This window comes from Bos grunniens, chromosome 6, assembly GCF_055505025.1.
Source record: "Bos grunniens cultivar Pamir isolate PY7600 chromosome 6, Bosgru_T2T1.0, whole genome shotgun sequence".
NCBI lineage: Eukaryota > Metazoa > Chordata > Mammalia > Artiodactyla > Bovidae > Bos > Bos grunniens.
The window spans coordinates 12079079-12103070 of record NC_141170.1 but is presented as its reverse complement, the minus strand read 5'-3'; the positions used below and the strand labels follow the sequence as shown (position 1 = coordinate 12103070).

The window sequence follows — 23992 nt, the reverse complement described above, 5'->3', positions numbered from 1 at the left end:
CATTAAACAACAACTAATGCAGATGTGGGTCCAACTGAAATCTCATGATCTTTTGACTATAATATGATGATTTTTTTGTTTCCTTTTAGACGAGTACATTAGAAAGGGTATCTATGTGTTGTATGGGCAAGGGTTTTGTGTCAGATTGGGCCTTAAACAGAAAATAGTCTAATAAGAGAATGAAGCTGTAGAACTAATGCCCACACACCAAAGAGTGAGAACAAAGTCACCAAAGGTGTGAAATAGCACACAAAAGTGATGGCGGGGAAGGGAATGGAGGGTGGAGACCATGCCCCTGACATACAGGGCCTGGCAATGGCATTGGGAGCTGGTGGGTAGTGGGCGCGTGGGCATGTTGAATAGGTCTGGCCCTGCTCTCAACTTCACATGGAAGATGAGAGGTGATGCCCAAGGCCACATGGTTTGTTCGTTCTTCCGCATTCCCCAGAGGGAATACATGAGGCCCAGGGAGGCTGAGTCCCTTACTGCTGAAATCAAGTCCAGCTCCACTCTTCAGTAACCCATCGCATCTACACTGATTTGAATCAGTGTAAAATTCAACTTCAATCCACTTCCACTTCTGCATGTGGATGTGATGGGTTCCTGAAGAGTGGAGCTGGACTTGATTTCAGCAGTAAGGGACTCAGCCTCCCTGGGCCTCATGTATTCCCTCTGGGGAATGGAGAAGAACTACTTCCTGGATTCAGGGTGGCTTTGAGCTGGGGTCTGCTGAACAAAGAGAAGTTTCCCAAATAGGGAGATGGCAGAGAGAGGGAAATGTGAGGCGTGGTGGGGAAGTGTTGTAGGAAGAGGAGTAGCACTTTAAATGTCCTTTGTTGGCAGTAGTGGAGAGTGGCCTGGACGGAGCTGGAGCCACTGGCCAGACTGCAGACAGGAGGGCCTGGTAGCACTAATTTTAGAGACTGGGGATGTTAAGGAAGCTACTACTAATGTGACCTCAGCCAATGAATCACCAGCCTTATTAGCCTCGTCGACTTTTCTGTTGGGATGACAGTTGTCACAATAACCTAATCAGGCAAGTATTTACTCAGATAATGGCATTTTCAACCCCTGCTCATTTATAAAGTGCTGTTCCAAAGTGAGTGTCAGCTTCTGTGCAGTCATCCGCTGAGACTGGTTAGAAATGTCAACTTTTCTTCCCAGGTTGATTAGCTGCCATTCCAGTTAATCCTGCCTAGTGAATACCCGTTTCTTCAAATATTGTCTCTAACGCACAATCAGTCACTTATAAAGTCAAGAAGAACAATACCTGTAGCTGAAAAAAGACTTCTACCCCATGGCCAGTTTAAATCCTATTAACTTCAACAACAACTATGATTCACTGGCTTCCTTGGGACCTTGTCACTGGGCTTCATTATTGAAGGCCAGAGAGTCTTTTTCAGGAGACCCCGTGAGTCGTTATCCCAGGCAACACAGGGCTGACCCCACGCTGGGACCCAGCCAGGGATTCCTGGCTCCTTACCTGGCAACGGCAAGAGGAATCTCTTGAGGACTTTGGTTTTGTGGCAGATGAGGTGCTTCAGGCTTCATCTGGTGATAAGGAACTGTGTAAAGGCATCACAGAATTTGGTCAGGTTGTAAAAGCAAAATGATTAGGGGCCATTAGAGGTCTTTTGAAATGGCTGTAATTTCATCCAAGTAATCTCTATTGTTAAGAGTGAGCAGTTGGTGGTTAGTGGAAACTGTAACCCATATATTCTGCAAAACCCTGGGTCTGGGGAGTAGCTTGTCCTTGAGGCTATAAAAATTGCTTTAATGTTGAATAGTCAATATTGTCAAAAATATTAAATCTAGAACTCATTCTTAAACTTCCACCAAATATAGAATATTGCATTAGAAGGCATTTGGTATTGGACAGGCTTGAAGTGGAAGTGGGTTGAAGTTGAATTCTGCATTTAGATGAAATTTTACATAGAAACATAAGCAAACATGTTGAACTTAAGAACCATTTAGAGAAATGTAGGTTATGGGGATGCTGGATGCTTGCCCATGCACACCTGAATTCTCCTGTCTCTCCTGTGATAAGTCAGGAGAGCTCCCAGGATTCTGGTGTAGACCAGTGGTTCCTGCCTGGTTCCCACCAGACATGCATTTTCTCAGTTATTCCTCTTTGATCTTCAAGTTTTGAAAAGTTGTGCCAACCATAGTACCCAGACTTATTTAGTAATTACATATGTCATTTGTATTACTGGGCTTCCCTGATAGCTCAGTTGATAAAGAATCTGCCTGTAATGCAGGAGACCCCGGTTCGATTCTTGGGTCAGGAAGATCCACTGGAGAAGGGATGGGTTACCCACTCCAGTATTCTTGGGCTTTCCTTGTGGCTCAGCTGGTAAAGAATCCACCTGCAATGCGAGAGACCTGGGTTTGAACCCTGGGTTGGGAAGATCCCCTGGAGAAGGGAAAGGCTACCCACTCCAGTATTCTGGCCTGGAGAATTCTGTGGACTGTATAGTTCATGAGGTTGCAAAGAGTCAGACATTACTGAGTGACTTTTGCTTCATTGGTATTATCACTTTTTATTTCCTTTTAATCCTGGATGGATTTTAACCAGCTATCCAGAATTACCAAGGTCATATAATAAAACAATGATAGGAAAGCCCATAAAACACTCTTCTAGTTGCAGTTGTAAGTAATAAAGTTAAGGAAGCATAAACATTGACATGTCTTAATTTTGGTTGTTCCTCTGTGCTGTGTCCAAGGTTGATCACAAACTGGACACCTTTGATTGAAGGACCATAATTACTAAAAATGTGATTGGAGTCAGTGACTGGTCCACTAGTCACACATCCCATAAAATCATTTCAGGTCATCAACAGCTACCCCCGTGAGTTGGCCAATGTCACATTGCGCGTTGATAAATCACCGAAGCCTGAGGCAACAGCTCCTGAACGTTTCAGTTAGAATGCTGAGCTTTATTGAGGAAACAGGCACAGTTTCCTTTAGGTTTTAAAATTATTTAGCATTCCCAACAGACCCCTACTCCTCCATCAGAAACTCTTGGTTAGGACCCACTCAAGTGTAACTTCCTCAATATAAAATGAGAAGACTTGGGACTCACAGAAGCAATGCAAGGTGTCCAAAACAAAACAGCTGGTGGTGAGTCTCTGAAATCTTAACCCAATGTTGGTTTGTCAAACTGTTTTTGACACAGGCTGGCTGTGTTAACTCATTGGGCCATAGTTCAGGCCCTTCGGCTTTGGACATAATTCATCATTCTAAATGAATGGTGAACAGTATCTCAAAGGTGGGCATGAAGGTATCACCAGATTAGCATCCTCCCAGCTAGCGAGTGAGTACTGAATTCCATGCTTCCACAATAGTGACACCAGCAGTGTGAATACATGTGTATATGTGCACGCACGAGGGCTGACATGTGTGTGAGTGACTGACATCAAGGATGGAGACACCCAGAGCTTCTGTGGAGCAGCAGGCTAGCAATATCCTTCCAAAATGTCAGGGGGTGACAGCGTGCCTCCTTGTCACTAGCCTGTAGCTGAAGAAAGAACTCCACCCCATGCCCAATTTAAATCATGCTGTTTAGATCACAGGACTCTTGAATAGACTCTGAGGTCCTGAATCCATCTAGATCATGTCATCATGCACACACACACGTGCCTAAGGCCTGAAACAAGCAATCCTTTTTTTAAAAAAAGACTAATGCTATTAACCTGGAAATAGGACTTAGCCTAATAGTGTTAGAATAAGAAAACAAATATAAACAGTTCACCTTTCTCTGTTCCAAGGACCTGTATTGAATTAAAAAGAGAATATTATTGAGTGACTCTTAATGATCTAGAATTTTATATTATACTCTGTGTGTATTGGTTAGTAGAATTTGGGCAACATTTCTGTTAGCATAGATTTTTAAAAATCTGTGAATATGCCTCCAAAAGACTAGGAAAAAATAAAAATTTTATATTCTTTGTTTTATACTCTGAAGTAATAGGCAAATATACAGTCTGCTAATGGGACTATAAATTACTTTGACTATTTTTGAAACCAATTTAACCATAGCTATTAGGAGCCTTAGAAATATTCTAATTCTTATCCCAATAATTCCATTGATAAGTTTCTTTTTCTAAGACAACAACCTGAAATCTGGATCAAGTTCCATGTATAAAGATGTCCAGTACGTCATTACTTATAAAAACACTGGAAACAATTTATATAACCCTCTAAGTGGGAAATATTAAATAAATTTTGGTGCTATATTCACTATTGCAAAATTAGAAATTCATTGCAATTATTTATATACAGTATGGCATAAAATTATATTTTATCAATGTCTCAAAGTTACATAAAAACTTAAGGATAAAAATGAGGCTTATGATATATTTAAAAGCAGTGTGTGTGTGTGTGTATATGTGTGTATGTGTGTGTGTGTGTATGGTTGTATTACAGAAAACAGGATTTTAAGAGAGATGATAAAATTTTAATAGAGTTTGTGTTTAAGTGATGAAGTAGAGTTGGTCAGTTGTATCTGACTTTTTGCGACCCCATGGACTGTAGCCTACAATGCTCCTCTGTCCATGGGATTTTCTAGGCAAGAGTACTGGAGTGGGTTGCCATTCAGTTAATTTTTTTTATATCTGCTTTGGAATTTTTATTTTTAAAGATGAGCATGAAAATATTCACAATATTCTTTTTAATGCAACAATTTTTCTTTCCAAACATTTTCTTTCTCTTTCATTCCTTAATAGTGGATTCCTGATCGTTCTTCATTATGAAAGTCTATGTGCTTTTTTGGATTGCATCCTGAAGTCCTATTACACTCTTGAGGAATTAAAATGCCTTCCAAGAAGTACAGTATTTGTTGAAGTATTTACGTAACTGCAAATAATTCTCTAAAGTCCATTTCATGCATTACAGCAGTTGAGGTCTACAAGTATCATTTGGACAAGAGCTTCTTAACCTGGGGGATGGAAGAGGTTCTTGAATGGCCTAGTGGGTTTCATGAACCTTCTGAAATTAAAACTCAATTTTTTTTTCTTCTGTAAATACATGCATTTTTCTCTGGGGTGGGAAATGTTTATCATACTTTACATCAAATTTTCAAAGTGGTCTGAGGTCTGTGAAAAGTTAAAGCCAGTAGATTGCAGATGAGGTCCAAGGAGGTGGTGCCATTTGCCCAGAGTCCCAGAATTATCTTGTCACTGAGCAGGCTCTGGAGCCCAGGTCTCCTGACTCACAGTGGCTTCATAGACAAGAAACCTGTATCAACAAATATCTCAGAGAGGCATTGTATGTCTTGTCTAAGGCTGGCCAACAGACAAGCCTTTATACCTTAAGGAACTTGGCATCCCCTAGGATTCTGAAAAGAAGACATACATTTCCTTATGGACAGCAAATCAAGGCAAAACTATAGACTGAAGGCAGGAGGAGAAGTGGACAGCAGAGAAGGAGAAGGGGACGACCGAGGATGAGATGGTTGGATGCCATCACCAGCTCAGTGGACATGAGTTTGAGCAAGCTCCGGGAGATGGTGAAGGACAGGAAAGCCTGGTGTGCTGCAGTCCATGGGGTCACAAAGAGCTGGACGACTGAGCCACTGAACAGCAACAACAATAGGCTACATAAATAGGGTAATGAATGAATCGATTCTCATGAGTGTTCTGAAAGTCTCCACACTGAGTCCTCTCCAAGACTTTGAACCAGGCAGTTCAAAGTGCACAATCTTTTGTGCTGAGGTTCTCAGGCTTGTCAAAGGAGAGGGAAAGCCTTGCTGTAAATACAGCTGAGAAGCCATCTGTCTGAGAGCGCTCTTGTTTTTATTTAATTGAAACCCAGCCAACTTTTTGCCTGAGGGCTCTGAATTTAAAATCAAATGCAATTAGAAAAGTGGAGAGAGATTTGCTTTACTCTGACTTCACTTAATATAATAACCTCTAGGTCCAAATATAATATATTAATAATATCACTTATATGTGGAATATAAAAAAAATGATACAAATGAACTTATTTACAAAACAGAAACACACTCACAGACATAGAAAACAAACTTATGGTGACCAAATGGCAAAGGTGGTGGTGGGGAAGTACTAGACTATATGAGATAGATAATCATTAAGGACCTATTGTATAGCCCCGTGAACTCTACTCAATATTCTGTAATAACCTATATGGGAAAAGGATCTGAAAAAGAACAGATGTATGTGTATGGATAACTGAATCACTTTGCTGTACACCTGAAACTAACACAATATTGTAAGTCAGCTATGAAGTGAAAGTTGCTCAGTCATGGCTGACTCTTTGCAACCCCATGGACTATACAGTCCATGGAATTCTCCAGGCCAGAATACTGGAGTGGGTAGCCTTTGCCTTCTTCAGGAGATCTTCCCAACCCAGGGTTTGAACTCAGGTCTCCAGCATTGCAGGTGTATTCTTTACCAGCTGAGCCACAAGGGAAGCCCTATAGTCAATTATACTCCAATATTAAATAAAGTTAAGAAAAAAAAAGAATCCAGCTGTCTCTGTTCAGCCAGACATTAAAGAGGATTGCAAAAAGTAAAAAAAATAAAAATAAAAAATAAATAAATAGAAAAAGGTAGAGTGAAATCTAGATTTTTTTTGTTAGAAAATTAACATATTCAAGTTAAATTGTAATGCCTTCTTTTTCATTTCCCACCTTCTCATCCCATCCTTTCATCTGTTTCTTTCTTCTTTTTTTTCACTATTTCATTTCAGGTGAGTCGCGTATTTCCTAGGGCAGAACTATGGACATGGAGGTAGATTGAGACTTCAGGCTTCAGCACTGGCTCCATCTTTCTGCCAGCTGGCAATTCTTGCCACTTTTCTGAGGCTTCTTTTTCTCTAATGTGTATGTGTTAGTCATTCAGTCATGTCTGACTCTTTGCAACCCCATAGATTCCTCTGTCCATTGCAACCTTTGCAACAGCCAGGCTCCTCTGTCCATGGAATCCTCCAGGCAAGAATACTGGAGTGGGTTTCCATTTCCTTCTCCAGGGGATCTTCCTGGCTAAGGGATGAAACACTGGTCTCCTGCAATGCAGCCAGATTCTTTACTGTCTGAGCCGTCAGGGAAGCCCTCTTTTTTTCTCTTAGTTGTTTTTTTTTGGAGGGAGGTGGTGGCAGGTGGCACATCGCTTCTGCCGGAATGAATTCTGGTCCTCAAGATGTAATTTAAACAAGAATTTAACATGCACACAAGCATGGCATGTGTCCTGTGAGATGGGTTTTTGGAATAGAGAAATGACCTTGACTCTCAGTCCAAACAATGAGGCAGTGTTTTGGCAAGAGCAATGAGGAAGTGTCTTGGCAAGAGATAAGGAAGAAAAGTGTGTTCTTCCACTAGCCCTTGTTGTTCTTTAGATGTTATCAATTTCCAGCAGAATGCCAATGAAAGTTGCGAGAAAAACAAACTGTCCTGCAGGATCCCTGCTGTCCAAGGCAGACATTCCCATTTCCTTCTTGTTCATGATTGGTGGGCCTATTGTCCTTTCATACTGAGCAGTGAATAATGGTCATCTTGAGTGACAGCCTACTTGGGACACATTAGCTGATCTGCAGGAAGAAAGGGGTGAAGTCCCTTCAGATGTGTAAATTCCTTCAGCTGCAGAGGACCACCCCTACTTTCTCCTTCCTGGTGGCACTTGGAAAGTCCAACAACTTGCAAAAGAGGATAACCTGGGTGGAGTCTTGAATATAACCCCTCATGCAGCAGTCATGTGTTAGCCTCCTTGACATTCTTGTCTTATGGATTGGAGGTCATAACTATCTTGCTTGAGGGGCAAGCTAGAAATGTGACTCAATTCTAACATTCTCATAATACTAGAGAGAAAGGAAGAAAGGAAGGAAAGAAAGAAGGAAGAAAGGAGAAAGAAACAGAGAGAGAATAAAACTGAGCAGGACCTGTGGGGCTCCCGGGGACAGAGCCTTTCTGTGAACCCTGTTCCTCTTTTTTATAGGGAACAGACTCCGGACTCCATGACCTTCCCTGAGTCCTAAATGGCAGACTCAAATAGTTGCTAATCAGGGAAGGGAGGGGATGCAGAGACAAAGGAGGAACAGCCAAGAAACAGTAGTGCAGTACTGGGGCAGAGTCCTGGTTCTGCCTCAAGAGATAAGCATAACAATATCTTTGAGCTCTTCTATATCAGTATCATTTCAGCCTCTCAGTCCTGTCCTGCTCTTTGCAACTCCATGGACTGCAGCACCCCAGGAGTCCCTGTCCATCACCAACTGCCGGAGTTTACCCAAACTCATGCCTATTGAGTCGGTGATGCCATCCAACCATCTCATCTTCTGTCATCCCCTTCTCCTCCCACCTTCAATCTTTCCCAGCATCTGGGTCTTTTCAAATGAGTCAGTTCTTCGCATCAGGTGGCCAAAGTATTGGAGTTTCAGCTTCAGCATCAGTCCTTCCAATGGATATTCAGTCCTTTCATAGTAAAGAAATGATTTCCTTTATGATGGACTGGTTGGATCTCCTTGCAGTCCAAGCAACTCTCAAGAGTCTTCAACACCACAGTTCAAAAGCATCAATTCTTCAGTGCTCAGCTTTCTTTATAGTTCAGCTCTCACATCCATACATGGCTACTAGAAAAACCATAGCTTTGACTAGATGGACCTTTGTAGGCAAAGTAATGTCTCTGCTTTTTAATAAGCTGTCTACGATGGTCATAACTTTTCTTCCAAGGAGCAAGCATCTTTTAACTTCATGGCTGCAGTTACCATCTGCAGTGATTTTGGGGCTCCCAAAATAAAGTCTGTCCCTGTTTCCACTGATTTCCCATCTATTTGCCATGAAGTGATGGGACCAGATGCCATGATCTTAGTTTTCTGAATGTTGAGTTTTAAGCTAACTTTTTCACTCTCCTCTTTCACTTTCATCAAGAGGCTCTTTAGTTCTTCTTCGCTTTCTTCTGTAAGTGTGGTGTCATCTGCATATCTGAGATTATTGATATTTCTCCCGACAATCTTGATTCCAGCTTGTGCTTCCAGCCCAGCGTTCCTCGTGATGTACTCTGCATATAAGTTAAATAAGCAGGGTGACAATATACAGCCTTGATGTACTCCTCTTCCTATTTGGAACCAGTCTGTTGTTCTATGTCCAGTTCTAACTGTTGCTTCCTAACCTGCATACAGATTTCTCAGAAGGCAGGTCTGGTGGTCTGGTATTCCCTTCTCTTTAAGAATTTTCCACAGTTTGCTGTGATCCACAGTCAAAGGCTTTGGCATAGTCAATAAAGCAGAAATAGATGTTTTTCTGGAACTCTCTTTCTTTTTTGATGATCCAACAGATGTTGGCTATTTGATCTCTTGTTCCTCTGCCTTTTCTAAAGCCATCTTGAACATCTGAAAGTTCACGGTTCACATACTGTTGAAGACTGGCTTGGAGAATTTTGAGCATTACTTTACTAGCGTGTGAGATGAGTGCAATTGTGCGGTAGTTTGAGCATTCTTTGGCATTGCCTTTCTTTGGGACTGGAATGAAAACTGAACTTTTCCAGTCCTGTGGCCACTGGTGACTTTTCCAAATTTGCTGGCATATTGAGTGCAGCACTTTCACAGCCTCATCTTTTAGGATTTGAAATAGCTCAACTGGAATTCCATCACCTCCACTAGCTTTGTTTGTAGTGATGCTTCCTAAGGCCCACTTGACTTCGCATTCCAGGATGTCTGGTTCTAGTTGAGGGATCACACCATTGTGATTATCTGGGTTGTGAAGATCTTTTTTGTACAGTTCTTCTGTGTATTCTTGCCACCTCTTCTTAATATCTTCTGCTGCTGTTAGGTCCATTTCTGTCCTTTATTGAGCCTATCTTTGCATGAAAATTTCTCTTGATATCTCTGATTTTCTTGAATAGCTGTCTAGTCTTTCCCATTCTATTATTTTCCTCTCTTTCTTTGCAATGATCACTGCGGAAGGCTTTCTTATCTCTCCTTGCTATTCTCTGGAACTCTGCATTCAAATGGGTATATCTTTCCTTTTCTCCTTTGCCTTTCACTTCTCTTCTTTTCATGGCTGCTTGTAAGGCCTCCTCAGACAACCATTTTGCCTTTTTGCATTTCTTTTTCTTGGGGATGGTCTTCTGAAGTACTACTAAAACCCCCAATAAATGAAAATGTTAACTACCTGATACAATTCTTCATTCCAGAGAGAGGTCACAGTTTGATGACCTCAGGAACCGTAGAAACTCATCAGGAGACCACTTGGAGCCAGATTAGAAGAGTGCAGGCCCTGCACACACCCTAATCTTATCAGCAACCTCACCCTTGAACTATTGCTATAAAGAACTCCTCACCATATCCTCTATTGTTGGGACACACAGCTTTCGGGGGCAGGAACCCGTTGTGACAGCCTTTGCCTGGCAAAGCAATAAAGCTATTCCTTTCTGCTTCACCCAAAACTCCGTCTCTGAGGTTCCATTCAGCCTCAGTGCATGGAAGCCAAGTTTTCGACATCAAAAGAACGAAAGAAGGGGATCAACCTCCAAGTTCTATATGTAAAAGCATAGGTCAAATATTAAGAACCAAATCCCTTAGGAGGCCAGTGGGGGTGAAATGAGGGCCTACCACGGGCTTAAAGACCTTCTTCTTTGGGGCTTAAAGAAGTCAACATCTAAGGGACTCTAAGATAACTTCCTCTGACCTGACCTTCATGCCACTTAGGGAGCCTCTACTGCTCACTTGGACATTTATGTGCTAACTTTGACTGACTTTGTGTCACATCAACTTTGCCAAGTTGAGGATACCTGTGTCTATTTTTTGGTTGGGAAAACAGAACAGAACAGGAGTGGGGTGAGGGCAGGAGAGTTTGCTTAAGTTCACAAAGTCGTTGGTGGCAGAGTAGGATTCTAAATCAGGTCTGTGCGACTCTGTATTTCCTACGTACTCCTCTTTGCACTCCTGTCTTTCTTGTGAGCGACTAATAACCAGGAAATTGTATCACAATTTCCAACAGTTACTTCTGAAATGCTGAAGAATGGAAGTCATTGGTGGAGACCTCATGTCTCCCAATAAACACTGAATGTGGTGGCAAATAAGAATTTCATTTAAAATCTCAGGCTCACCTTGTTTTGCTTTAGTTTTATCACCTTTAAAATAGGGTACATTATAATTGTGTATATATTCACAGCCTTACAAATAGCTGTGAAAAGAAGAGAAGTGAAAAGCAAAGGAGGAAAGGAAAGATATAAACATCTGAATGCAGAGTTCCAAAGAATAGCAAGAAGAGATAAGAAAGCCTTCTTCAATGATCAATGCAAAGAAATAGAGGAAAACAACAGAATGGGAAAGACTAGGGATCTCTTCATGAAAATCAGAGATACCAAAGGAACATTTCATGCAAAGATGAGCTCGATAAAGGACAGAAATGGTATGGACCTAACAGAAGCAAAAGATATTAAGAAGAGATGGCAAGAATACACAGAGGAACTGTACAAAAAAGATCTTCACGACCCAGATAATCACGATGGTGTGATCACTGATCTAGAGCCAGACATCCTGGAATGTGAAGTCAAGAGGGCCTTAGAAAGCATCACTACGAACAAAGCTAGTGGGAGTGATGGAATTCTAGTTAAGCTATTCCAAATCCTAAAAGATGATGCTGTGAAAGTGCTGCACTCAATATGCCAGCAAATTTGGAAAACTCAGCAGTGGCCCCAGGACTGGAAAAGATCAGTTTTCATTCCAATCCCAAAGAAAGGTAATGCCAAAGAATGCTCAAACTGCCACACAATTGCACTCATCTCACACACTAGTAAAGTAATGCTCAAAATTCTCCAAGCCAGGCTTTAGCAATATGTGAACCGTGAATTTCCTGATGTTCAAGCTGGTTTTAGAAAAGGCAGAGGAACCAGAGATCAAATTGCCGACATCCGCTGGATCATGGAAAAAGCAAGAGAGTTCCAGAAAAACATCTATTTCTGCTTTATTGACTATGCCAAAGCCTTTGACTGTGTGGATCACAATAAACTGTGGAAAATTCTGAAAGAGATGGGAATACCAGACCACCTGATCTGCCTCTTGAGAAATTTGTATGCAGATCAGGAAGCAACAGTTAGAACTGGACATGGAACAACAGACTGGTTCCAAATAGGAAAAGGAGTTCATCAGGGCTGTATATTGTCACCCTGTTTATTTAACTTATATGCAGAGTACATCATGAGAAATGCTGGACTGGAAGAAACTCAAGCTGGAATCAAGATTGCCGGGAGAAATATCAGTAACCTCAGATATGCAGATGACACCACCCTTATGGCAAAAAGTGAAGAGGAACTAAAAACCCTCTTGATGAAAGTGAAAGTGGAGAGTGAAAAAGTTGGCTTAAAGCTCAACATTCAGAAAATGAAGATCATGGCATCCGGTCCCATCACTTCATGGGAAATAGATGGGAAACAGTGGAAACAGTGTCAGACTTTATTTTTCTGGGCTCCAAAATCACTGCAGATGGTGACTGCAGCCATGAAATTAAAAGACGCTTACTCCTTGGAAGGAAAGTTATGACCAACCTAGATAGCATATTGAAAAGCAGAGACATTACTTTGCCAACAAAAGTTCGTCTAGTCAAGGCTATGGTTTTTCCTGTGGTCATGTATGGATGTGAGAGTTGGACTGTGAAGAAGGCTGAGCGCCAAAGAATTGATGCTTTTGAACTGTGGTGTTGGAGAAGACTCTTGAGAGTCCCTTGGACTGCAAGGAGATCCAACCAGTCCATTCTGAAGGAGATCAGCCCTGGGAGTTCTTTGGAAGGAATGATACTAAAGCTGAAACTCCAGTACTTTGGCCACCTCATTCGAAGAGTTGACTCATTGGAAAAGACTCTGATGCTGGGAGGGATTGGGGGCAGGAGGGGAAGGGGACGACAGAGGATGAAATGGCTGGATGGCATCACTGACTTGATGGACATGAGTCTCAGTGAACTCCGGGAGTTGGTGTTGGACAGGGAGGCCTGGCGTGCTGCGATTCATGGGGTCACAAAGAGTTGGACACGACTGAGCGACTGATCTGATCTGATAATTGTGTAAAACAGACAGCTAGTGCGAAGTTGTTATATAGCTCAGGAAGCTCCCCTGGTGCTCTGTGACCACCTAGAGGGTGGGATTGGATCTGGGAAGGCAGCGAAGCTCAAGAGGGAGGGGATATATGTATATTCACAGCTAGTTTCCATTGTTTACATTGAAGAAACCCGTACAACATTGTAAAGCAATTCAACTCAGTTCAGTCACTCAGTCATGTCTGGCTCTTTGTGACCCCATGGACTGCAGCCTCCAATCAAAAACAATTAAAAAAAATAGGCTATTAATACATATTGAGCATAGCTGTTATGATAATTAAGCATCTTGCCCATCACAGACAGTTAATGCAAAAAATTCCCTTTTTTGTTTCCTAGGACAGAATTCGGAGAAGGCAATGGCACCCCACTCCAGTACTCTTGCTTGGAAAATCCCAGGGATGGAGGAGCCTGGTAGGCTATAGTCCATTGGGTCGCTAAGAGTCGGACACGACTGAGCGACTTCCCTTTCTCTTTTCACTTTCATGCATTGGAGAAGGAAATGGCAACCCACTCCAGTGTTCTTGCCTGGAGAATCCCAGGGACAGGGGAGCCTGGTGGGCTTCCGTCTATGGGGTCTCACAGAGTCGGACACGACTGGAGCGACTTAGCAGCAGCAGCAGCAGCAGGACAGAATTGCTACTTACCTCACTTAAATTCTTTAAGCTTATCTGTCTGCAAGGGAAAGAAATATGATGTTACATAAAATACAGTTCATAATGATCAAAATAAAATCATTCTGAGCCCTTAAAGGTCTTTGATTACATTTTCATTGCCAAATTAATAGCCCATAGTCCAGTGTGATATTTATCACTGTTCTATAAAATTAAAGCCAGGTTATTTTTCTCATAATTTTCTAAGCAAAAGAAGTTACGAGCCAATATAAAAGGTGGTGACAGAAAGGACATGAATAAACTTGCCTCTCATTTTAGAAGAATTTAAATAACATCATCATTTCTACTGACATTTGGTTTTCCATGTCAAATTTCATTCGCACAGAAGGACCTGCTATTATTACCTTGATTTTAAAACTCCCTTTTTTTTTTTTTTTAAACTTTGAGGCAGTATAAAGAATTTTAGGTGTGAAGCTGTGGTACAGCAGGACCCAGGAAGGCCTGTGTGAGAAAAAGGATGCTGATGATGAGAGGAGATCTGAGACAAGAAAGAACATGAAACTGAATGATCAAGAATTCGACAGGGACTTTGATAAAGTGGACTTTGGACCATCGGATGGTCTCAGAAGAAACTCCAAACCTTTCATTTATATTAATAGTTGAGTTCATTAGCCTCTCTAAACCTCATTTTTTCTCATCTGAAAGTGGCCACAAGGATACTTATCCTAGAGGCTTATTGTGAAAATTGTTGTTATTGTTTAGTCGCTCAGCTGTGTCCAACTCTTTGCCACCCCATGGAGTGCAGCGCACCAGGCTCCTCTCTCTGTGGGATTTCCCAGGGAAGAATACTGGAGTGGGTAGCCATTTCCTTCTCCAGGGGATCTTCCCAACCCCAGGGTGGAACCCAGGTCACCTGCATCTGCAGGCAGATTCTTCACCAGTGAGCCACCTGGGAAGCCTCATTGTGAGCATTGCTGGAGATAAAAAGGAAAATGTTGGGCATCCAGTGGGCACTATTGTAAGAATGTGGGCAAAGCCAGAAGCTGCGGCTATGAAGGGAGATGAGGTGATATGTACCTCTGTCTACCTCTGTTTGTGAGAAGACTGGAACAGAAGAGACATTGAGAGATGAAGGCTGCGACACCAATCCCAGTTTAAGGCTGTGGAGCTAGGGTGGTACAGGTCTATCTGTATCAGCGAAGACGGTGCCAGCAGCATACGGCACTCAGAAGCTATACCCTGGTCTTAGATCTCCAAGCAAGAAGCGAGTATGCCGAGGTCCCATGTTTTTTTAACCTGTTTCATCAGCCCATCTGAGATAATGCATCCGTACCCTGCCTCTCCCTCTTAGCAGGGCAAGTGGAAGATAAAGAGATATGAATAGAAGTAATAAAGTAGAACAGACACCCAGAGTATTAATTTGTTTGGGGTTAAAATGAGGCCAATCTCGGTGTTTTTAATGTTTAAGAAACTCTGGCATCTTAGAAATACGGACAGATTGGCCATGTGGCTTCAATTTAAAATGGGTAATTGCTTTTAGACTTGTGATTTTAAGTTAATAAGAGTCAAGCTATGTTCAACTTCTTTTCTAAACCATTCCAACTGTTTAAGAGAACTTGAATTTTTCTATAATTATACATTCACTTTATTAGATTTATAAAAATGAAATGTTAAAGTTTGGCTTGTTAGGGTTTAAACCTGCCCTGTCAGCATTTGAAGTACTTAAAAAATCAATTACATGAAGCGAATAAAGACGTTTCAAAAATTTAAGGATATTTAACTGAGTTCCTCAAGGTCTTATGTTTTAACCTATGTAATATGACAGGCAGAAGGATTGTCTTTCTGTTTAGATAAAAGCATTCCATTTGTAAATGGAGCAATATATTTATAGATGGAGAAGGAAATAGTAACCCACTCCAGTATTCTTGCCTGGAAAATCCCATGGACAGGGGAGGCTGGCGGGCTTCAGTCCATGGGGTCGCAAAGAGCTGGATACGACTGAAGCAATGTAGTGTAGCACATATTTATAGATGGAAATTTAAGACTTTGGGAAAATTGGCCTTTGAAACTGGTAACTTTCAAAACCTGGATTTTTAAGTGAGAATCCACTTAGGAAGTAAGATGTCCTCTCTCGGAGCAACAAATGTCCTTGGGCATTGAAATGCCTGTGGTGACAAGACCCCCACGAGTTGGTTGCCCCCCTCACATGTGAAATGAAGGTATTGGGCTTTCAGGGGGTCCTTTCAATGAGATTTATGAAGACAGAGAGACCCACAAAGTGACAGAATGGAGGAGTGAGGGTGGGTACTCTGGCCTCCCCCTCTAGCCCCAACCTGCCTCTCTGAGAGCATCTTTCCACTCATAAACTGTCCCATGATTGGCTGCTGGAGATGGTCAATAAATAAAACGTGGTCCTTGACTGCACAATAAAAGTTTTGCACACTCTTTCCTGTGCATAACTGGTGCTCATTGTGTATTTGAGGATAACACTATTTTTAATGTAAAAATAGCCCTTCCTGAACCTCTCTTAGTTTCTGGCTTAGTTTCAAATGAATTGGATTTGAGTCTTTGCTCTGTTATCCTCGAGCTCCATCACACTCAATAAGTAAAGTTTCCTCTTTGAAGCTTCATTTTCCCATCTGTGAAACGGGTAAATGCCGACAGAAATGAAAAGGGTTGGTTAAGGTTCTCATGAAATAATACATGTGAAAGCCATTTGGAGAAGAAGAACACCTTACAAGACACTTTTAACACTTTTAACAGTCACACCCTCCTTAACTTAAACTTTTCATTCTGACATAATTGTAGTTCTCCCACAGTGGTAGGAAATCATACAGAAACATCCCATGTGCCCGTAACTCAGTTTTCCTCAAAGGCAATATCTATAATGATAGATTATATCATTATACCTATCATTATATATCTATATTGTAAAACTATAACAATAATAAAGTTCAGACTTTAAAATAGTTTCCATTCATGAATGTGAATTTGCGTACCTTCTTTATAATCCATACTTTCTCTCTCTTTACGGTTTCTCAACATGTATAAGGATTTTTTTCCATCTCCCAAATCATCAGAACATACATACTAAGATGGCCTGAGCTGATATGGTGTCAGCAAGGTTGAAGAGGGAGAACCATAGTTAGGCAAATGAGTGCGTTGTTGATAAAAATATCACACACTTCCATTGTATATATGTACTACAACTTCTTTATCCATTCATCTGTCATTATACAGAGTGAAGAAAGTCAGAAGAGACTTATGAGAGTCGCATATTAAAGCATGTATATGGAATCTAGAAAAACAGTACTGATGAACCTATTCGCAGGGCAGGAATAGAGACACAGACATAGAGATCAAACTTGTGGATACAGAGATGGAAGGAGAGGGTGGGACGAATTGAGAGAGTAGCATTGAAACATAAGCATTACCTTGTGTAAAATAGATAGCTCATGGGAAGTTGCTGTGTTCAACACAGGGTGCTCAACCCAGGGCTCTGTGACAAATCTAGAGGGGTGGGGTGGAATAGAGGGTGGGAGGGAGGTTTAAGAAGGAAGGGACATAGATTCATGTTGTCCCTGGTGGCTCAGACAGTAAAGAATCTGCCTGCAATGTGGGAGACCCGGGTTTGATCCCTAGTTGGGAAGATCCTCTGGAGGAAGAAACGGCAACTCCAGTATTCTTGCCTGAAGAATCCCATGGACAGAGGAGCCGGGTGGGCTACAGCCCATGGAGTTGCAAAGAGTCGGACACAAGTGAGTGACGAACACAGTCACACTCACATGGCAGAAACCAACACAACATTGCAAAGCAATTATCTTCTAATTAAAAGTAAAATTTTATTTTTTTATTTTTTTTATTCTTCCAATTTTATTTTATTTTTAAACTTTACATAATTGTATTAGTTTTGCCAAATATCAAAATGAATCCGCCACAGGTATACATGTGTTCCCCATCCCGAACCCTCCTCCCTCCTCCCTCCCCATACCATCCCTCTGGGCCGTCCCAGTGCACCAGCCCCAAGCATCCAGCATCATGCATCGAACCTGGACTGGCAACTCGTTTCCTACATGATATTTTACATGTTTCATTGCCATTCTCCCAAATCTTCCCACCCTCTCCCTCTCCCACAGAGTCCATAAGACTGTTCTATACATCAGTGTCTCTTTTGCTGTCTCGTACACCGGGTTATTGTTACCATCTTTCTAAATTCCATATATGTGCGTTAGTATACTGTATTTATGTTTTTCCTTCTGGCTTACTTCACTCTGTATAATAGGCTCCAGTTTCATCCACCTCATTAGAACTGATTCAAATGTATTCTTTTTAATGGCTGAGTAATACTCCATTGTGTATATGTACCACAGCTTTCTTATCCATTCATCTGCTGATGGACATCTAGGTTGCTTCCATGTCTTGGCTATTATAAACAGTGCTGCGATGAACATTGGGGTACACGTGTCTCTTTCCCTTCTGGTTTCCTCAGTGTGTATGCCCAGCAGTGGGGTTGCTGGATCATAAGGCAGTTCTATTTCCAGTTTTTTAAGGAATCTCCACACTGTTCTCCATAGTGGCTGTACTAGTTTGCATTCCCACCAACAGTGTAAGAGGGTTCCCTTTTCTCCACACCCTCTCCAGCATTTATTATTTGTAGACTTTTGGATCGCAGCCATTCTGACTGGTGTGAAATGGTACCTCATAGTGGTTTTGATTTGCATTTCTCTGATAATGAGTGATGTTGAGCATCTTTTCATGTGTTTGTTAGCCATCTGTAAAATTTTTTTAAAATAGCACACACTTTATGTAAATTATATTTTGGCTGAACCCTGCACCTTGGGCCACTGAGTTGGCTGAAGCTTAAAGGAAATTTCAGAGCTCAGTCTGCAGTTCTGTGTCCTTATCAGAAAACTGCAGATTGAAGCATTGCTTTTTGCAGAATGCTGAGGACTCCAAAGTGGCCCATGAGTAGCTAGAGCTGCAGCAGGCAATGATTATGTTCCTGACTTCTCAGGCTGATTTTTATTTGGTGCATGTATCATGGCATTCAAATTACAATGGATACAGAGTGGGAAAGTTTTCTTTTTTTCATCTTTCTAATTATATCAAGGAGAGAGTTTACACGCAGTGGTTAGTATATCTTAAAAGTGTTTGTTGCTCAGTCGTGTCTGACTCTTTGCAGCCCCATGGACTGTAGCCTGCCAGACTCCTCTGTCCATGGGATTCTCCAGGTAAGAATACTGGAGTTGGTTGCCATGCCCTCCTCCAGGGGATCTTACTGACCCAGGGATTGAACCCAGGTCTCCTGTGTTGCAGGCAGATTCTTTACCATCTGAGCCACCAGGAAAGCCCATATATCTTGAACATCACTCTAACTTTATTTTTCTTCCCCTTTAACAGAAAAAAACCTCCTCCAGACTGAAAGTTTTGCTCAGAAACTGTTTTGTGGTTACTTATGGTAGTGCTATGTTTCCCTTTTAAATATATCTATTTAAATAAATTAAAAAAAGAGCTGAGCAAAAACTATGAAGCACATGGGTATTGTAAAAATCATAATGATGACCCACAAATGGTTGAGAATGTCTAACCAACATTCTCCAAACATCAGTGTTCTCTCCTGGCTTCGGGCTGTCAATGAGTGCTCTAAATGGCATTTTCCTGAACTGAAGGGCTCTAATTCAGCAATTGTTTTGCAAAGCCAAGTTTATTGTTGTTGTTGTTCAGTGTCCAACTCTTTGCGACCCCACGGACTACAATATGCCCAGCAGAGAAGGGCAGAGCAAGCAGAGACCAAGGGGGGCTGAAACACAGACTCGGGGACCACCCCACCACCTGGGGTGAGCAAGGCCAACTGGAAGGGCTGCAGCTGTTGGCTGCCTTCACTGGGCAGTTGATCCCCAGATGTAAACACAGTCGCTCCAGAGGGTGATTCAGCCCACGGGACCCAGGGAGCAGCTGTCAGGAAGGCAGAGAGCCCGAGCTGGCCAAAGACACTCAGATCTCCAGCCTTCCTTCTGTTTTCAGATAAAGTTTCCAACCTCACAACAGCCTCACGTGGTCTTTCCCACGTGGTCATTAGCAATGGCCATCTGATGACATAGCTGGGCACAGCTATAAATAAATGCAAAGCTCTCTTCCTAAAGCAAAGGTCTTGGTCATTTCTTTTGCAAATATTTCCCTCATTCTGTGGGTTGTCTTTTCATTTTGTTTACGGTTTCCTTTGCTGTGCAAAAGCTTTTAAGTTTAATTAGGTCCCATTTGTTTATTTTTGTTTTTATTTTCATTACTTTCAGTTCAGTTCAGTTCAGTCGCTCAGTCGTGTCCGACTCTTTGCGACCAATCTCCAAAACATACAAACAACTCATGCAGCTCAATAACAACAACAAAAAAATCCAAAGAGTGAGCAGAAGATCTAAAGAGACATTTCTCCAAAGAAGACATATGGATGGCCAAAAAGCATGTGAAAAGATACTCAACGTCACTAATTATTAGAGAAATGCAAATTAAAAGTACAAGGTATCACCCCACACCAGTCAGAATGGCTGTAATCAAAAAATCTACAAACAATAAATGCTGCAGTGGGGGTGGAGAAAAGGGAACCCTTCTATATCGTTGGTGGGAATGTAAATTGGTACAACCACTATGGAGCCTGGAGGTTCCTTAAAAATCTAAAAATAGATCCAGCAATACAACTCCTGGACATAAACGCAAAGAAAACCATAATTCAAAAATATACAAGTACCCCGATATTTATTGTAGCACTATTTACAATAGCCAAAACATGGAAGCAACCTAAATGCCCATCAACAGAAGAATGTATAAAGATGTACATATATACAGTGGGATATTACTCAGCCATTAAAAGGAATGAAATAATGCCATTTGCAGCATTATTAACATGGATGGACCTAGAGACTGTCATTCTGAGTGAAGTAAATCACTCAGAGAAGGACAAATATCATATGATATCATTTATATGTGGAATCTAAAAAGATGGTACAGATGAACTTATTTACAAAACAGAAATAGAGCCACAGATGTAGAACACAATTTTATGATTACCAGAGAGGAAAGAGGCGGAAGAATAAACTGGGAGACTGGGATTGACATATACACACTGCTATATACAAAACAGTTCACTAACGAGGATCTACTCTATAGTACAGGGACCTCTACTCAGTGACTCTGTAATGATCCATATGGAAAAGAATCCAAAAAAAGAGTGCATATATGTGTATGAATGACCGATTCACTTTGCTGTACACCTGAAAGCAACATATTATAAATCAATTATACTCCAATAAAAAGAAAAGAAAAGAAGTAAGACAAAGCTCTCTTAGTTCTGGTGGCATTCCCAATGTCTTGCAATGGACTTTGCATATTTTGCCCCCCCACCCCGCCCCGCACCAACAGTCATTTACCAACCCTATAACTTTAACAAGACACCTAACTTCTCTGAATCTTAGTCACATTTTGTGCCCTGTGGGTAGGGAGCCCTTTTTCCAGGCATCTATTATGTACCTCTACTGGGGTGGGTACTTTGGCCTTTTCAAGCCTTAGAAAACCAAACTTTATTGGGCTGTGGGCATGTATGCTCAGTTGCTTCAGTCATGTCTGACTCTTTGCGACCCCATGGACTGTGGCCCACCAAGCTCCTCTGTCCACAGGATTCTCCAGGCAAGAATACTGGAGTGGGTTGCCATGCCGTCCTCCAGGGGATCTTCCTGACCCAGGGATTGAACCTGAGTCTCTTGCGTCTCCTGCATTGGCAGGTGGATTCTTTACCACTAGTGCTGCTTGGGAAGCCCCAAAATAGGGTTGCTGCTGCTAAGTCACTTCAGTTGTGTCCGACTCTGTGTGACCCCATAGACATCAGCCCACCAGGCTCTCCTGCCCCTGGGATTCTCCAGGCAAGAACACTGGAGTGGGTTGCCATTTCCTTCTCCAATGCATGAAAGTGAAAAAGTGAAAGTGAAGTTGCTCAGTCGTGTCCGACTCTTAGCAACCCCAAGGACTGCAGCCTACCAGGCTCCTCCGCCCATGGGATTTTCCAGGCAAGAGTACTGGAGTAGGGTGCCATTGCCTTCTCCACAAAATAGGGTTATGGCTGTCTAATTCTGTTAGGTACAGATAGGAGATGCTGTTTAAGTGATTGTTCTTTCTTCTTTCCTATGCTGTGACAGATGTTACCCTAGAACTTGACAAAAGTTACCTCCTCACCACAATTCTACCTCATGAGGATGGTTAATTTCTTCTTATAAATATGCAGGATTCAGAGATATTTAAGAGCTTCCTGAAATTTTGCAGCCAGAAGTGGCTCAACTGGGATCCAAACCCCATCCTGCTGGGTCCCCAAAACCTGTTCTTTGCAATGTAAGGAAGAAGGACATAAAAAGAAAGTGTATTTTCCATGAAGGAGTCAAACTACAGGCTTCTGAGATGCTTTCTCTAAAGGTGGGGGTGGCTCTCCCTACCAGGCTGGGGAATCTACTTCAAGAGGTGGCCATCCTTCCCCCCCACCCCCATACCTTGGTCACCTCATTGTCAGCAAGAGCAAGCCTCTCACCTGGCCCCTTTCTGCGCTTCGGGGAAGGTGTGCCTCTGGGGGAATGGTGGCCTGCTGCTCGGCGGCTCCGGGGGGAGGGGCTGGTACTTCTTTGGAGGCTTGACCGGCGGCCTGTGTGAAGAGTCAGAGTGACATGGAAGCAACCTAGATGTCAATTGGCAGATGAATGGATAAGAAAGCTGTGGTATGTGTACATGATGGAATATTACTCACTCATTAAAAAGAATGCATTTGAATTAGTTCTAATGAGGTGGATGAAACTGGAGGCTATTATACAGAGTGAAGTAACTCAGAAAGAAAAAACACCAATTCAATATAGTAATGCATTTATATGGAATTCGGAAAGATGGTAACAATCACCCTATATGCGAGATAGCAAAAAAGACATAGATGTAAAGAACAGACTTTTGGACTCTGTGGGAGAAGGCGAGGGTGGGATGATTTGAGAGAATAGCATTGAAACATGTATATTACCATATGTGAAATAGACTGCCAGTTCAGGTTTGATGCATGAGACAGGGTGCTCAGAGCTGGTGCACTGGGATGACCCTGAGGGATGGGATGGGGAGGGAGGTGGGAGGGCATTCAAGATTGGGAACACATGTACACCCATGGCTGATTCATGTGAATGTATGGCAAAACCACTACAATATTGTAAAGTAATTAGCCTCCAATTAAAATAAATAAATTAATTTAAAAAAAAAGAAGAGTCAGAGTGAGGAGCTGAGAAGTTTTGCCATACAGATGGCTCCTCAGACCCAGAATTCAGACAGCCCTGCCTTCTGTGTTCCCCGATTTGGGTTGGAAACGGCAGTTTGGGGGATGGCTTACTACTTTACAGGGAGCTTCAAAAGTCAGAATACTCATTGTTCTAACGAGTCTTAGTCTCTCTCCCTGCAGCTTGCCCTTCGGTCTGGTTCTGTTTTTTTTCCAGAGTGTGATGTAATTTGCTACAGGGTTTCACAGGTCTATGCTAGCTGTTGACATTTTAGGCTGCCTGGGGGGTGAAACTGTGATTGCAGGCTTTCATTTGCCCCAGATTGGAAGACCTGAGCTTTTGAATTTCTCCAACGAAATGGGACAATGTTCCATAGCCAATCGCTCACCAGTTTATTCCCCTAGGCCCTCAGTCGTTCACAGAGTAGGTCAGGCCCTGTTGGTGGTGCTGGGGACGCAGAGGGAGAAAAAGACACAGACCTTGGCTCAAAAAGCTGCCCTCTGGGAGGGCAAAGAGAGGAGCGGTGAGAAGGTGGCCCACCATGGTAGGAAGTGCTGTGATGGAGGTCCTCATGGGCCCAAGTCGGACAACAGAGTGGCCAACTCAGGGTCTGAGAAATCAAATCAGTTGGTTTCACCATCCCCCGTCGTGTGTGTGTGTGTGTGTGTGTGTGTGTATATATATATATATATATATATATATATATGTGTGCATACTTAGTCACTCAGTTTTGTCTGAATCTTTGTGACTCCACAGACTGAAGTTCACCAGGCTCCTCTGTCCAATGGATTCTCCAGGCAAGAATCCTGGAGTGGGTTGCCATGCCCTTCTCCAGGGGATCTTCCCAACCCAAGGGTCTCACCCAGGTCTTTTACGTTGCAGGAAGATTCTTTACCATCTGAACCACCAGGGAAGCCCTACATATACATATTAACATGTATATAAAATACATGTACTTATGTATAAAGACATAAGTACTTATATAAATATATACTTATATATTATTGGTCCATTGAAGGCATTTCCCAGTGCCAGGACTCTGGTAGACTTCTGTA

General features: G+C 42.1%; 1 protein-coding gene across 1 annotated transcript in view; it reads right to left on the bottom strand.

Annotated features, from left to right (window-relative positions):
* CLNK (cytokine dependent hematopoietic cell linker) overlaps nt 1–23992 on the bottom strand; it is a 209011-nt gene that overhangs the window by 34563 nt on the left and 150456 nt on the right. The window contains exons 11-14 of the mRNA XM_086407495.1: nt 22220–22330; nt 13687–13714; nt 3752–3770; nt 1484–1565 (exon numbers count right to left, since the gene is read on the bottom strand). Of these exons, the coding sequence (XP_086263621.1) occupies nt 1484–1565; nt 3752–3770; nt 13687–13714; nt 22220–22330 (240 nt within the window). The remainder of the gene's footprint in view (nt 1–1483; nt 1566–3751; nt 3771–13686; nt 13715–22219; nt 22331–23992) is intronic.